Source organism: Colobus angolensis, unplaced genomic scaffold (assembly GCF_000951035.1).
Source record: "Colobus angolensis palliatus isolate OR3802 unplaced genomic scaffold, Cang.pa_1.0 Scaffold317, whole genome shotgun sequence".
In the NCBI taxonomy this organism is placed as follows: domain Eukaryota; kingdom Metazoa; phylum Chordata; class Mammalia; order Primates; family Cercopithecidae; genus Colobus; species Colobus angolensis.
This window is the reverse complement of record NW_012116455.1, coordinates 1,544,818-1,558,867: the sequence shown is the minus strand read 5'-3', so window position 1 is coordinate 1,558,867 and position 14,050 is coordinate 1,544,818. Positions and strand designations below refer to the sequence as shown.

Genomic DNA, 14,050 nt, shown 5'->3' with positions numbered 1-14,050 from the left:
CCAAGATTGTGCCACTGCACTCTAGCCTGGGTGACAGAGTAAGCAAGACACCATCTCAAAAATAATAGTAATAATAACTTGGACTCCTTATCAGGAGTCCATGATCTGGCCTGGCACAGTGGCTCATGCCTGTAATCCCAACATTTTGGGAGGCCAAGGCAGGAGGATTGCTTGAGGTCTGGAGGTTTGAGACCAGCCTGGGCAACATAGACCCCATCTCTACAAAAATAAAAAATAAAAAAATTAGCCAGGCATGGTGGTGCATGCCTGTGGTCCCAGCTACTCAGGAGGCCAAGGTGGGAAGATCGTTTGAGCCCAGGAGGTCGAGGCTGCAGTGAGCCATGATTATGCCACTACACTCCAGCCTGGTCGACAGAGTGAGACTCTGTCTCAAAAACAAACAAAATGTTCTCTACCCAAATGCCTTTCCTAATATTCTCTTCTCCTTAAATATTTTCAGTCTTTACTATCTTCTTAGTTGCTACCATGTTTCATTCCCCACCATCAGAACCAATCTGCTTTTGTTCCCCCACTGTACAGAGTCATGCTATGTTCCTACCTAGCATTTAATTCCTTCTTGTTTTTTAGAGCATTGTATATATAAATTATATATGTATATAAATGTGTATATGTTTGTGTTTATATACCTATATATGCATATATACACACATATATACATTTATATATATACTTACATATACACAATTACTAAAGATTACTAAAGGAATCTTTTATTAATTTCTACACTTACACAGAGCCTGGCACAATACCTTCTTTGCATGTATGAAGTGCCTTATAAATGTCTAAATTGAATGTGTCCTCCTGTGACCTCTTTCCTTTGTTGCCCCCAGCTCAGTGTTTTCTACCTCAGTTTTCCCCTTCCTTCTAGGCTGCCCAACATACATGGATGTTGTCATCGTCTTGGATGGCTCCAACAGCATCTACCCCTGGTCTGAAGTTCAGACCTTCCTACGAAGACTGGTAGGGAAACTGTTTATTGACCCGGAACAGATACAGGTAAGAGAAGGCAATATGAGCTGGGTGCAGTTGCTTGTGGCACCTATTCAAGAGGTGGAGGTGGAAGGATCCCTTGAGGCCAGGAGTTCAAGACTAGCCTGGGCAATATAGTGAGACCTCATCTCTAAAAATATGGAAAAAAAAAAAAAATTAGCCAGGCATGGTGGCATGCACCTGCAGTCCCAGCTACTCAGGAGGCTGAGATAAGAGATCAATTGAGCCCATGAGTTTGAGGCTGCAGTGAGCTTTGATCACACAGCTGCACTCCAGCCTGGGTGAAAGAGTGAGACCCCATTTCTTAGAGAGAGAAAAGCAATATGGATGGGCTTGGAAGGGGAGAGACAGAGAGAGAGGGGATAAATGTAGGTGTTGTCTTCCGTAGTATCCAGGTGTTCATCTCTCCTCTTCTTACATACTTTCTTCTTCCTCCTCTCCCCCGATCTCACATACATACATTTCATTTGAATGCGCTTTATTCCCAGGTGGGACTGGTACAGTATGGGGAGAGCCCTGTACATGAGTGGTCCCTGGGAGATTTCCGAACGAAGGAAGAAGTGGTGAGAGCAGCAAAGAAACTCAGTCGGCGGGAGGGACGAGAAACAAAGACTGCCCAAGCAATAATGGTGGCCTGGTGAGGCACTGGGAAGAGAGGTGTGGGAAGCTAGAGCAATGAAGCCTTAGAAGAGTTAGGGCAGGGCTGGGTGCGGTGGCTTATGCCTGTAATCCCAGCACTTTGGGTGGCTGAGGCAGGCAGATCACCTGAGGTCGGGAGTTTGAGACCAGCCTGACCAACGTGAGAAACCCCATCTCTACTAAAAATACAAAATTAGCCAGGCATGGTGGCACATGCCTGTAATCCCAGCTACTCAGGAGGCTGAGGCAGGAGACTCTCTTGAACCCGGGAGGTGGAGGTTGCGGTGAGCCGAGATCACGCCATTGCACTCCAGCCTGGGCAATAAAAGCAAAACTCCATCTCAAAAATAAAATAAAATAAAGAAATAAAATAAAACTTTCCCTTTAAAAAAAAAAAAGAAAAAAAAAAAACAAGAAGGAGAAGTTAGGGCAGGTTTGGAGTGCAGTGTATATATCCCAAGATGTCTTGCATACTTTCTTTGTATGTACACTAATAGTACACAGAGGAAGGCTAAGTGGGCTGTCATTGCACTCCCTCTCACTACATTTCTACAAAGTGTCTATGTCTGTGTCTTTCCATATTTCACAGACAGAAGTATCTTTCTATCCCTCCACTCCAACAGTGATCCTGGCCCACAGGTTCTCCACTACTGATGTCCTAGCCCACGTTCCAAACATGATCCAAAACTCATCTCTAGGGGCACAGTAAAATTGAAACAAAACAAAACAACTCATGTCTGGGAGGAGTCCCTGCCCAGACCATTCTCTTCTATTCTATATTTCCTTAGTATTTATCCTCCCAAATATAATATTTGTTGAATGAATCTGAGTGTATGAATGTTGTACTTATTTAGATTGATAAGCTACTCTGTATGTTCTATGACATTCAAACATTTGAGCTCTCATTCCATGCCATCTCCATGTTAAATACTCAAGAAATGGCCTAAAAGGCAAGATGCCTGACCTCAGTGAAGTGCTGATGTTAAATCCTGTGTGTGTGTGTGTGTGTGTCTGCATTCATCTGATCACACCTCATTCCTTTCTCTTCTCAGCACAGAAGGGTTCAGTCAGTCCCATGGGGGCCGACCCGAGGCTGCCAGGCTACTGGTGGTTGTCACTGATGGAGAGTCCCATGATGGAGAGGAGCTTCCTGCAGCACTAAAGACCTGTGAGGCTGGAAGAGTGACACGCTATGGCATTGCAGTGAGAATTCACCCTGGATCTGGAAGAGTTGGGGGGTCACAGGGGGGCAGTGTCTTGTGAACTGTCCAAGGACTGGGAACTTGAGGAAAACAAGGGCATTAACTACTTCCCAGACTTCAGCCTCATCATGTTAGTTGGCTGTGTTCTGTGCCAACTCTAACGCCTCATTCCTTGATCTTATGACCTCTTAGGTCCTTGGTCACTACCTCCGGCGGCAGCGAGATCCCAGCTCTTTCCTGAGAGAAATTAGAACTATTGCCAGTGATCCAGATGAGCGATTCTTCTTCAATGTCACAGATGAGGCTGCTCTGACTGACATTGTGGATGCACTAGGAGATCGGATTTTTGGCCTCGAAGGTGAGGATTACTCTGGAGAAATGGACAGAGCAGGAGAAGTTCTGGAGTGTAGGTGGGGCTCTGGAGTGAGTTCAGTAGGTAAAAGGGGAAACTGTCTTCCCCTGATATTGTCTCAATATTTTCTCATGACTAAGGGTCCCATGCAGAAAATGAAAGCTCCTTTGGGCTGGAAATGTCTCAGATTGGTTTCTCCACTCATCGGCTAAAGGTTGGACAGATTGACCCCTTCATGACTTCTCCCATTCTCTGACTCAGATAACTTCAACCACAGGGCCCTCCAGATTCCTCCTTTAACCAGCCTCCATGCTGACCTTCCCGTGCCTTTCCAACTGAGCCCAGCAGACCCTCAGTGATCTTTTCACTCCTGGAATGTTTTTTTCCCTTTATTCCCCACTGTCTTCTCAGTGACTCCATCTGCTTCTGTCCCACAGGATGGGATTCTCTTTGGGATGGTGGGGGCCTATGACTGGGGGGGCTCTGTGCTATGGCTTGAAGGAGGTCACCACCTTTTCCCCCCACGAATGGCTCTGGAAGACGAGTTCCCCTCTGCATTGCAGAACCATGCAGCCTACCTGGGTGAGTAGCAGAGAGTTGCAGAGGACTTGCAGGGTAGGGGAGGAAATACATCCTTAGTTGGGGGGCATGAAATACTCCCTCTTAACTCATGAGGTTTCTCATTGACCTCTTGCTACTTCCCTTGGGACCTCCCACTGTGCCTTTAGGGAACCCCCTACTCTGGACCCCATCTTCTTTTCCTTTACTACTCTGTTACTTTGCTCACTTCTAGGTTACTCTGTTTCTTCCATGCTTTTGCGGGGTGGACGCCGCCTGTTTCTCTCTGGGGCTCCTCGATTTAGACATCGAGGAAAAGTCATCGCCTTCCAGCTTAAGAAAGATGGGGCTGTGAGGGTTGCCCAGAGCCTCCAGGGGGAGCAGGTAGGGCATCCGAGGAAGGGTGGGACCTTTGGATTCCCAGGGACCTCCGGGCTGTTGGGGAGGAATGTGAAGTGGGTAAGAGAGAGGCCTGCAAAGTCTGTGCGGAATTCTGGTTGGCAGAGTCTGTCAGGGATGTTAGGAGCAGACTGGCAGGCTGGTGAGTGCTTCCCACTGAGTCCACTTGTCTACAGTCACCTTCCCTTTTCTCTGGGGTCATCATCACCCACCGTTCCCCAGATTGGTTCATACTTTGGCAGTGAGCTCTGCCCATTGGATACAGATAGGGATGGAACAACTGATGTCTTACTTGTGGCTGCCCCCATGTTCCTGGGACCCCAGAACAAGGAAACAGGATGTGTTTATGTGTATCTGGTGGGCCAGGTGAGACTTGCTGGGACCCCCTGCCCTGGACTTGCGTTGTGGGGGTGAGGGAGGAAAGGAGGGAGGGTGCACATATTTGAGGGTTTGCTGAGAGGTTGGGGCTGCTGGGTTAGCATCTTCTATCTTCTGTCCTCCACCAGCAGTCCTTGCTAACCCTCCAAGGAACACTTCAGCCAGAACCCCCCCAGGATGCTCGGTTTGGCTTTGCCATGGGTGCTCTTCCTGATCTGAACCAAGATGGTTTTGCTGATGTGGCTGTGGGGGCACCTCTGGAGGATGGGCACCAGGGAGCACTGTACCTGTACCATGGAACCCAGAGTGGAGTTAGGCCCCATCCTGCCCAGGTCAGGAGTACCCAAATAAAGCAGGGGCATGGTTGTAGGAAGAGGAGTAGGGGGATGCTCTTTGCTTGTCAATAGTGCCCTTGGCTTGAGACCCAAACTGAACAAGTGCTTTTATTAGTAGGCAAAAATATAAGGCAGTGGGGTAGAATACAGGTTGCTGAACTAAGAACTCTTGAACACAGGCAAGTTTCTCTTATTCCCAGGACTGATGGGAGGATTATAAAGAGCAAGGCATGGCCGGGCGTGGTGGCTCATGTCTGTAATCCCAGCACTTTGGGAGGCCGAGGCAGGCGGATCACCTGAGGTCGGGAGTTGGAGACCAGCCTGGCCAACATAATGAAGCTCTACTAAAAATACAAAAAGTTAGCTGGGCCTGGTGGCGCATGCCACCAGCTACTTGGGAGGCTGGGGCAGGAGAATCGCTTGAACCTGGGAGGCGGAGGTTGCAGTGAGCCAAGATCACACCATTGCACTCCAGCCTGGGCAACAAGAGTGAAACTCCATCTCAAAAAAAAAATAAAAAATAAAAATAAATAAATAAATAAAATAGAGTAAAAATAAAGGAGGAGCAAGGCAGGAGGCCTGAGAAACTAGGTGTATGGGTCCCTGCCTTAGTCTCCTCTCTCTTCCTCTCAGAGGATTGCTGCTGCCTCCATGCCACATGCCCTCAGCTACTTTGGCCGAAGTGTGGATGGCCGGCTAGATCTGGATGGAGATGATCTGGTCGATGTGGCTGTGGGTGCCCAGGGGGCAGCCATCCTGCTCAGGTGAGGGGTCCCAGCTCAGGTAGCAGTGGACAGCGTCGCATAGCTGTTAAAGGCAAGGGCCTTAAAGTCACAGGCTGAGATTTGGGTTTCTTAGTCAACTTACTCTGTGCCTCCATTCCTAGTTTAAAAAATGACAGTAGTAATAGTACCTACCTTATAGGTTTATTGTGACGGTTAAATGAGATAATCCATATAATGATTTTAACACAGTGCCTAGCATATAAGTGCTTATTGACGTGAATCTAGGGCCGGGTACAGTGGCTCACACCTGTAATCCCAGCACTTTGGGAGGCCAAGGTAGGAGGATCATTTGAGGCCAGGAGTTCAAGACCAGCCTGGCCAACATGGTGAAACCCTGTCTCTACTAAAAATACAAAAAATTATCTGAGCATGGTGGTGGGCGCCAGTAATCCCAGCTACTCGGGAGGCTAAGGCAGGAGAATCGCTTGAACCCAGGAGGCAGAGGTTGCAGTGAGCTGAGATCGCCCCACTGCACTCCAGCCTGGGCCACAGAGTGAGCTCCATCTCAAAAAAAAAAAAAGATCAATGACATGAATCTATTATCTTACTTCTGTCAGAGGGCTCCGGGGGAGGGTGACATATGCATTCAGCCCCTCCTTCTTTGTTTTGACCATGGGGAAGAAAACATTGGGCTTACATTTCTCAAGGGCTTACCTCCTACTGATAGAATATCTTTTCCACACTGTTCCCAGCTCCCGGCCCATTGTCCATCTGGCCCCATCACTGGAGGTGACCCCACAGGCCATCAGTGTGGTTCAGAGGGACTGTAGGCGGCGAGGCCAGCAGGCAGTCTGTCTGACTGCAGCCCTCTGCTTCCAAGTGACCTCCCATACTCCTGGTCGCTGGGATCGCCGATTCTGTAAGTGACTAAAGCGCATCACAGGCAACTCTCAACTCCTTGCCTGCCTTCCTCACTAGACCCCTTTCCACCCTCACTCTTGCCTCCTTCATTCAGACATGAGGTACACAGCATCACTGGATGAATGGACGGCTGGAGCACGTGCAGCATTTGATGGCTCTGGCCAGAGGCTGTCCCCTCGGAGGCTCCGACTCAGTGTGGAGAATGTCACTTGTGAGCAGCTACACTTCCATGTGCTGGTAAGGAGAGGGCAGGAACTGAGAATGAAGAGAAGTCTGGGTCAGAGGAGGACTTTCAGCTGGATCAGCAAGAAAGCCAAAGCTGGGAAAATGAGATGATTCAGACTTTGGAGTCAGGGCTGATCTGGGTTTGAATCCTAGCTGTGCCATTTACCACCTATGAATTCTGGCAAGTCCAACCCTCAGTTTTCTTGTCTGCAAAGGGGTGATAATAATAATAACTATATCATAGGAGTTGTATTAAAATTAAATTTAGTAATACAGTTAAGATCTTAGGACAGTGCCCAGCACACAGAAAATGCTTCATAAATGATCACTATAATTATCACATGATCCTTGACTCTGTGACTCTGTTTTCCTTCAGGATACGTCAGATTACCTCCGGCCTGTGGCCTTTACTGTGACCTTTGCCTTGGACAATACCACAAAGCCAGGGCCTGTGCTGGATGAGGGCTCACCCACCTCTATACAAAAGCTGGTCAGCAGTGCCATGCCCTGCCCCTTGCTCCCAACACTGCCGTCTTTCAAGAGAAAAGGGAGGGAGAAGACATGAGATCACAGTGAAATCTGACCTGGGCTCCTCTAATAAAAATATACCCACTTTTGTCTTTTCACTTTTCCCCTATTCTATTCCTTTCCTCCTTGCTTTCCTCTCAACCCTTAGCCCCTTCCCTTTCTTCCAGGTCCCCTTCTCAAAGGATTGTGGCCCTGACAATGAATGTGTCACAGACCTGGTGCTTCAAGTGAATATGGACATCAGAGGCTCCAGGTTGGATGGACATGTACTGGGCAAACCAGGGTGACCTGAGACAGACTGGAAGGGACTCGAAGGGAGCTGGGGGTAGGGGGTTGTTTCTTACCCATGATAACAAAAGTGAGACTTTTGGCACTCCCCTCCTTCAACTCCTGGTCTCTCCCTCATTCATCATTCCCAGGAAGGCCCCATTTGTGGTTCGAGGTGGCCAGCGGAAAGCGCTGGTATCTGCAACTCTGGAGAACAGGAAGGAAAATGCTTACAATACTAGCCTGAGTCTCATCTTCTCTAGAAACCTCCACCTGGCCAGTCTCACTCCTCAGGTGCCCATGGAGGAGGGGGTGTGGGAGAAGTAAAGAAAAGAGGAGGAAGAAGGTTGGGGTACTGGCCTCAGCTGTGAGGTGTTCTAGAGAATGGCTCAGTGTTTAGAGGCTGTGGGTAGGACAGCAGTTGCAGCCCCAGCTCCAGCTTCCATCTCCATTCCCCTGCCCTCAGAGAGACAGCCCAATAAAGGTGGAATGTGCAGCCCCTTCTACTCATGCCAGGCTCTGCATTGTGGGGCATCCTGTCTTCCAGACTGGAGCCAAGGTGAGTTGGGGTCTAGGATGAAAAGGAGGTTCTAGGGGGGCAGAGGCTGGGATCTGAGGGTCCTGGGACTTCAGGGAAGGAGGCACACAAGGGCTCCTGTTCCTCTGTAGTTGTTCCATGAGGAAGACTCTACCATTACCCCGTGTCCCCTGCCCCTAGGTGACCTTTCTGCTAGAGTTCGAGTTTAGCTGCTCCTCTCTCCTGAGCCAAGTCTTCGTGAAGCTGACTGCCAGCAGGTGAGAATGACGGAACTTTCTTCTAGACCTCTCCTCCTACTGAGTCTTGACTGGAGGGGTGGGGAGGAACAACACTGATTCCTCTATTAGCAGAGGAGGGTGTCTTCTGAGGAGGGGTTGAGATGTGAGCCTCTCCCCTCTGACCCTACAGTGACAGCCTGGAGAGAGATGGAACCCTTCAAGATAACACAGCCCAGACCTCAGCCCACATCCAATATGAGCCCCATCTCCTCTTCTCTAGGTAGGCCCAGCTTCTAAGTGGGACCCAGTTCTCCCCTCACACTCATACCCTTATGCTGCTTTCCTCCCTTTCCGTGTGCCTCAGTGTTTCCAAAAACCCAAGCCCTTGCGGCTGCTCAGTCTTTTTGCCCTTAATCCTATTCATGCTGAACCTTCCCTTTTAAGCATCTTACTTTCCTAGATATAAGGTTTTGCCAGGCCTTGGGCACTGGAGCTGGGATGAGGGGATATGGGATGTAGCCATAAAGCTTGCATTGTCTGTGTCATGTTCTACTTCTGTCTTCTGCATGTACCCCCATCTCTTTATCCATGTGCTGGCCCTGCCTCCTCTGAATCCATGTCTGTGTGCTGATCATGTGCCCCTGTGTCTGTGTCATGGCTGTGACCATGTACTTCCTGACTTGGTGTTCACACAGTGAGTCTACCCTGCACCGCTATGAGGTTCACCCATATAGGACCCTCCCAGTGGGTCCTGGCCCAGAATTCAAAACCACTCTTAGGGTGAGAAGCTGGAGGGGTCTTGGCATGAAGGGGAGGTGGGAGAACAACAGCTTTGTGGGAAAAGGATTGGAAGGGTCTCTCTTGGATTTTAATGGTAGCTAGGGTGAAGGGGAACAGATGAGGAAGGGCCTTCCATCTCCCACTTCTTACTATTCCCAACCTTCCTCTTAGGTTCAGAACCTAGGCTGCTATGTGGTCAGTGGCCTCATCATCTCAGCCCTCCTTCCAGCTGTGGCCCATGGGGGCAATTACTTCCTATCACTGTCTCAAGTCATCACTAACAATGTGAGTCTGGTCTAGGAGGGCGTGGAGTCCTGCTCCCTTGAGCTGGTGGACTCACTGAAGCTGGACACCACACCAGCTCCCTATCTGTTGGGCTGCTACTCTTGGGGCTCCTCTCTCTGGGGGGGGCTTTCTTTTTACACATGTGGCTTATTTGGGAGAAGAAAAAGGGATTATAAGGGGAAGAACTGCAAGGTGTGGGTATGTTCCAGCTCAGCCTTGAGTGGCTAGCCCCACCCCATCAGGAGGGTCTTTCAAGTTGGATCTTCCCCTAGGCAAGCTGCACAGTGCAGAATCTGACTGAACCCCCAGCACCTCCTGTGCATCCAGAGGAGCTTCAACACACAAACAGACTGGTATGAGTCACAAGGGGGTGTCCGGAGTGGGAATGCAAGTGGAGTTGGGTGCCCTGGACAAGGGGGTAGGATCTGGAGCGGGGAAGAAGGGATCTTTCCACCCCAGGGTCTGATCTGGAGTGGGAATGAAAATGGAGTCAGGTGCCTTGAGACAAGACTGTGTGAACTAGAGGTGGGGAAAGAGGATCTTTCCACCACAGAGTCCTGATCTGTCTGTCTCTCTCTCTTCTGTTAGAATGGGAGCAATACTCAGTGTCAGGTGGTAAGGTGCCACCTTGGGCAGCTGGCAAAGGGGACCGAGGTCTCTGTTGGACTACTGAGGCTGGTTCACAATGAATTTTTCCGAAGAGTAAGCCTTTCCTTTTCTACTACTCCCCTCTTCTGCTCCTTTCTGGAACTTTAGCATAGGTTTGGAGGTAGACAGACCCATGTTCAAGTTTCACTTTTGCCTCTTACTAGCTATTTGACCATGAGCAAGTTATTTCATCTCCCTAAGCCTCTTTTTCCTAATCTCTAAAAGGGGAAGATAATACCAATTTCATGGGGTTGTTATAAAGAATAAATGAATAATGAGCTGGACATATGGTGAACACAAGTTATTATCCTTGTATTTTCCTCCACTGACCATTCCTTAGTGCTGTATCAATCAACATTTACAGGATACCTACATTTAATCAGTTAATAATCCATCAAGTGCCTATTACGTAAAAGGCCCTGTATTAGGCTGACACTGAGGAGAATATCTCCAACATTTAGCCCCCATGCCTAACTCATTGTAGGTGCTTAATATATTTTTGCTAAATGAATGAATAATTGATGTTACATGCAGGATTTGTATTGGGGAACGGTGGGAAGTAAGATTGTATAGGCGAGAGGGATCTAGATTATGAAAGGCCTTTGAATCCAGGGAGAAATTGAACTTAATATGACAGGTAGTGAGGAGTCAGTGTGAGTTCCTCCTGGGCAGGGAAATGGCATGTTAATTGTAATGGCATTTGGCACTAAGGTTGATGTTGTGCTTTCCCATATCTACCTGGAATAACACAAGATCCCTGGGATGTCATCATATGTTTTAGGGAAGTTAAGTCCAATAAACCATCCTTCTCCAAGTCTCTTTGTCCTTCTTTGGTATCTTTTTTTCATTAGTCTATTCATATTTCAACAAAGATTTATTAAGAAACCACTTCATGGCTGGGCGCTGTGGCTCACGCCTGTAATCCCTGCACTTTGGGAGGCCGAGACGGGCGGATCACGAGGTCAGGAGATCGAGACCATCCTGGCTAACACGGTGAAACCCCGTCTCTACTAAAAAATACAAAAAACTAGCCGGGGGAGGTGGCTGGCGCCTGTAGTCCCAGCTACTCGGGAGGCTAAGGCAGGAGAATGGCGTGAACCCGGGAGGCGGAGGTTGCAGTGAGCTGAGATCCGGCCACTGCACTCCAGCCCGGGCAACAGAGCGAGACTCCGTCTCAAAAAAAAAAAAAAAAAAAAAGAATGCATTTCAGGTAAAGCACCAGATGTACTGATTGTCCTTGGAAAACAAATAGCAGCAGCAGATGTGACCAGGGGTTTTCCATCTATTATCTTTCCTCTCTTTTCCCATTGGTCTTCAGCCTTTTCTTCTAGTCTTGAGAGCCCTTGAGGTTATGTCTCTCGGCCTCAACTTTGCTGTTGGGATTCTAAAGAACTACATCACCTGGTGATGGCTCATTTTAAATGTCTTCCTATCCACTTGTTCCACAGGCCAAGTTCAAGTCCCTGATGGTGGTCAGCACCTTTGAGCTGGGAACCGAGGAGGGCAGTGTCCTACAGCTGACTGAAGCCTCCCGTTGGAGTGAGGTGGGGCTGGAGACCGAGTTTGAGAGCTGTGAAAATAATGATGATGAGTATGGGATAGGGCCACCCGTGGGCTTTTCCAGAACGAAGGCATCTCCATCAGGTAGCAGGATCCTAGTGTTCCACTGCTGCCATTCCTGCCTCAGTTTCTTTCTTTTAAGTAGAAGGAGGTTATTTCTTCTATTTGGGGGCTGGCTTTGGTATAATGTGGGATGAGACTAGCTGGGTTACAGGATGCATGTAGAAAACTACTCTTCTCTCCATACAGAGCCTTCTGGAGGTGGTTCAGACCCGGCCTATACTCATCTCCCTGTGGATCCTCATAGGCAGTGTCCTGGGAGGGTTGCTCCTGCTTGCTCTCCTTGTCTTCTGCCTGTGGAAGGTAAGCACTGCTTTAGTGGGGAGTGTGGAGCATGGTGCCCATGAGTTGAAGAATCCTTGATTATAGCAGAGAGCACAGGATTTGTGCTGGGCAGCTAAGCAGGCTGTGGATGTCATGCCCAGGTCTCCTTCACTGTACCCCACAAATGTTGGTTAAATTATTCTAAGCCAAATAAAATAAATTTGAATTCCATTTTTGGAAACAGAACAAAAGTGAAGATCTCAGATAAGTCTGAGAGCTACTGGCAAGGTTCCCAGTCTAGGCATTTGGCGATGACGCGTATCTTTTCCTCTACAGCTTGGCTTCTTTGCCCATAAGAAAATCCCTGAGGAAGAAAAAAGAGAAGAGAAGTTGGAACAATGAATATAGAATAAGGGTCTAGAAAGTCCTCCCTGGCAGCTTCTTCAAGAGACTTGCATAAAAGTGGAGGTTTGGGAGCTCAGATGGGACAAGAAGCCGCCTCTGGACTATCTCCCCAGACCGGCAGCCTGACTTGACTTTTGAGTCCTAGGGATACTGTTGGCTAGAGAAGAGGCTTTACCTCAGACAAGAAGAGCTGGCACGGAAACTAGCCATGCTCCCACCCTCTGCTTCCCTCCTCTTCATGATCCTGGTTCCATAGCCAACACTGGGGCCTTTCTTTGGGGTCCTTTTATCCCCAGGAACCAATCATTTTTTTGCCTAGGTGCCTGACTCCTTTCAGATTCCCTCTTAATCTTCCCTCACAGTTTGGAAAGGATGAGAGTTATCTTCCTCGATTCTTCCACCCTCTCACCTTCCTGCCTGTTCCCCACTCCACAGGAGGGAGCTGACGTTGGCTTGAAAGGAGTAAAGTCAACATCTGCTGCTTTCCTGTGGACTCTGGTGATTCATAGAGCCGGATGGGGAGAGTCAACAGGAAAAAAGGAGGGAGGAGGAAAAGCCACAAGAGACATTCTGTACAATTCCAAGGAACAGAGAAGCCTTTAGACAGGCAACTGCCATCCCGCCTGAAACCTGAGACCTGTGGTGCACTCGCCCGCCCTCAGGTGTTGGTGAAACAGAGCTGCCCCCAGGCTTGCTGGGCATAGGCTTCCTGATTCCAAGCCTTTTCTGGGAGCAAAGCCAGGGCCTGGTGCCTGATTTTCTGTAGCCAGGAGCCCTCAGGTGGCTGGAGCTGGAATAGCAGGGAGGACTGGGTGTACCTAGGCAGTATTTTCTCTACTTCTCTCAAGTCTTATACTCACTCTTGAGCCCTCCTTAGGGCCTGCTTAGAAAGCAGACAGAAGAGAGAGTACTGCTGCTTGATGATGGGAAATGCTTTCACTTTACCAGCTTTGGGAAGCAGCAGCCGCATGGGATCTAACGTGAGGGGTCCGCATTAAGAAGCCTTCAAGAGTGGCATGGGACTGTGGGGAGCAAGCCCTTACTTGCTCAGCACTGGTTGTACAGCACAAATAGCTCCTAGGAAGATGTTTCTGGGGCAATCCTATAGAACCTTGGTCATATTTTGCAGGGTTTCTCTGGTGGAATCAGTTTGCCAGCCCTTGCTTGGTGTTTACTGGAAATCTCCAGGTTAATTTCTATCTCTGACCCCTCCCCAACCCACTCCATATTTGGGTCATGGCCAGTAAAGGCAGTTAGAGTCTCATAGACAACTGGGTAACTTATATTTCTTTGTAATCAAGACTTGAGATATCGAAGTCAGTTATTGATCTCCAGAGTGCAGCTCTGAGAGCCTTTTGAAGAATCAGCACTCATTTAGAGCTGAGAAGAGAGAAGACCTGATTGGGTGGTTGACTAGCAGTCACAGAACCTGTCCTCCCAGGCTGTTCCTGAGGCCTGACCACAGTGTTTATTTTGACATGTCTCTGGCCTTCTGCAGAGGCCCACCCTCATGGGCATTGTCTCTGTTTCCCAGCAGGGTGGACAGTGTATCAGATGGTCAGAACAAATAAAGTTCAGTGTCAAATGACCTTTGGCTCTATATGTGTTCCCTAGGATATAGACTGCTCAGTAATAGTGAGAGGTAGATACTTGTTTTGCCTGGGACTTTACAGAGTGGAGTCCCTGGAAGGCAAAGTTAAGAAGTATTTTAAATGTTTTCTGTGGCTGTCCCACAGGAGATGTATTCTAGCC

The 14,050-nt window shown here is 48.7% G+C and overlaps 1 protein-coding gene across 3 annotated transcripts in view; it reads left to right on the top strand.

The window, feature by feature from the left end:
* The window catches only part of ITGA10 (integrin, alpha 10), a 17,848-nt gene extending 3,962 nt beyond the window's left edge, over nt 1–13,886 (top strand). For all 3 annotated transcript variants that reach the window (XM_011951287.1, XM_011951288.1, XM_011951286.1), the window contains 25 exons: nt 890–1,017; nt 1,500–1,648; nt 2,703–2,853; nt 3,045–3,210; nt 3,345–3,418; nt 3,642–3,786; nt 3,998–4,146; nt 4,384–4,527; nt 4,668–4,871; nt 5,508–5,638; nt 6,352–6,518; nt 6,615–6,757; nt 7,122–7,235; nt 7,441–7,526; nt 7,693–7,834; nt 8,007–8,099; nt 8,259–8,335; nt 8,487–8,576; nt 8,992–9,076; nt 9,248–9,361; nt 9,634–9,714; nt 9,950–10,063; nt 11,458–11,553; nt 11,819–11,932; nt 12,230–13,886. In XM_011951287.1, the coding sequence (XP_011806677.1) occupies nt 890–1,017; nt 1,500–1,648; nt 2,703–2,853; nt 3,045–3,210; nt 3,345–3,418; nt 3,642–3,786; nt 3,998–4,146; nt 4,384–4,527; nt 4,668–4,871; nt 5,508–5,638; nt 6,352–6,518; nt 6,615–6,757; nt 7,122–7,235; nt 7,441–7,526; nt 7,693–7,834; nt 8,007–8,099; nt 8,259–8,335; nt 8,487–8,576; nt 8,992–9,076; nt 9,248–9,361; nt 9,634–9,714; nt 9,950–10,063; nt 11,458–11,553; nt 11,819–11,932; nt 12,230–12,295 (3,023 nt within the window). In that variant the 3' untranslated portion in view covers nt 12,296–13,886. The remainder of the gene's footprint in view (nt 1–889; nt 1,018–1,499; nt 1,649–2,702; nt 2,854–3,044; nt 3,211–3,344; nt 3,419–3,641; nt 3,787–3,997; nt 4,147–4,383; nt 4,528–4,667; nt 4,872–5,507; nt 5,639–6,351; nt 6,519–6,614; nt 6,758–7,121; nt 7,236–7,440; nt 7,527–7,692; nt 7,835–8,006; nt 8,100–8,258; nt 8,336–8,486; nt 8,577–8,991; nt 9,077–9,247; nt 9,362–9,633; nt 9,715–9,949; nt 10,064–11,457; nt 11,554–11,818; nt 11,933–12,229) is intronic.
* Nucleotides 13,887–14,050: the final 164 nt, after the last annotated feature.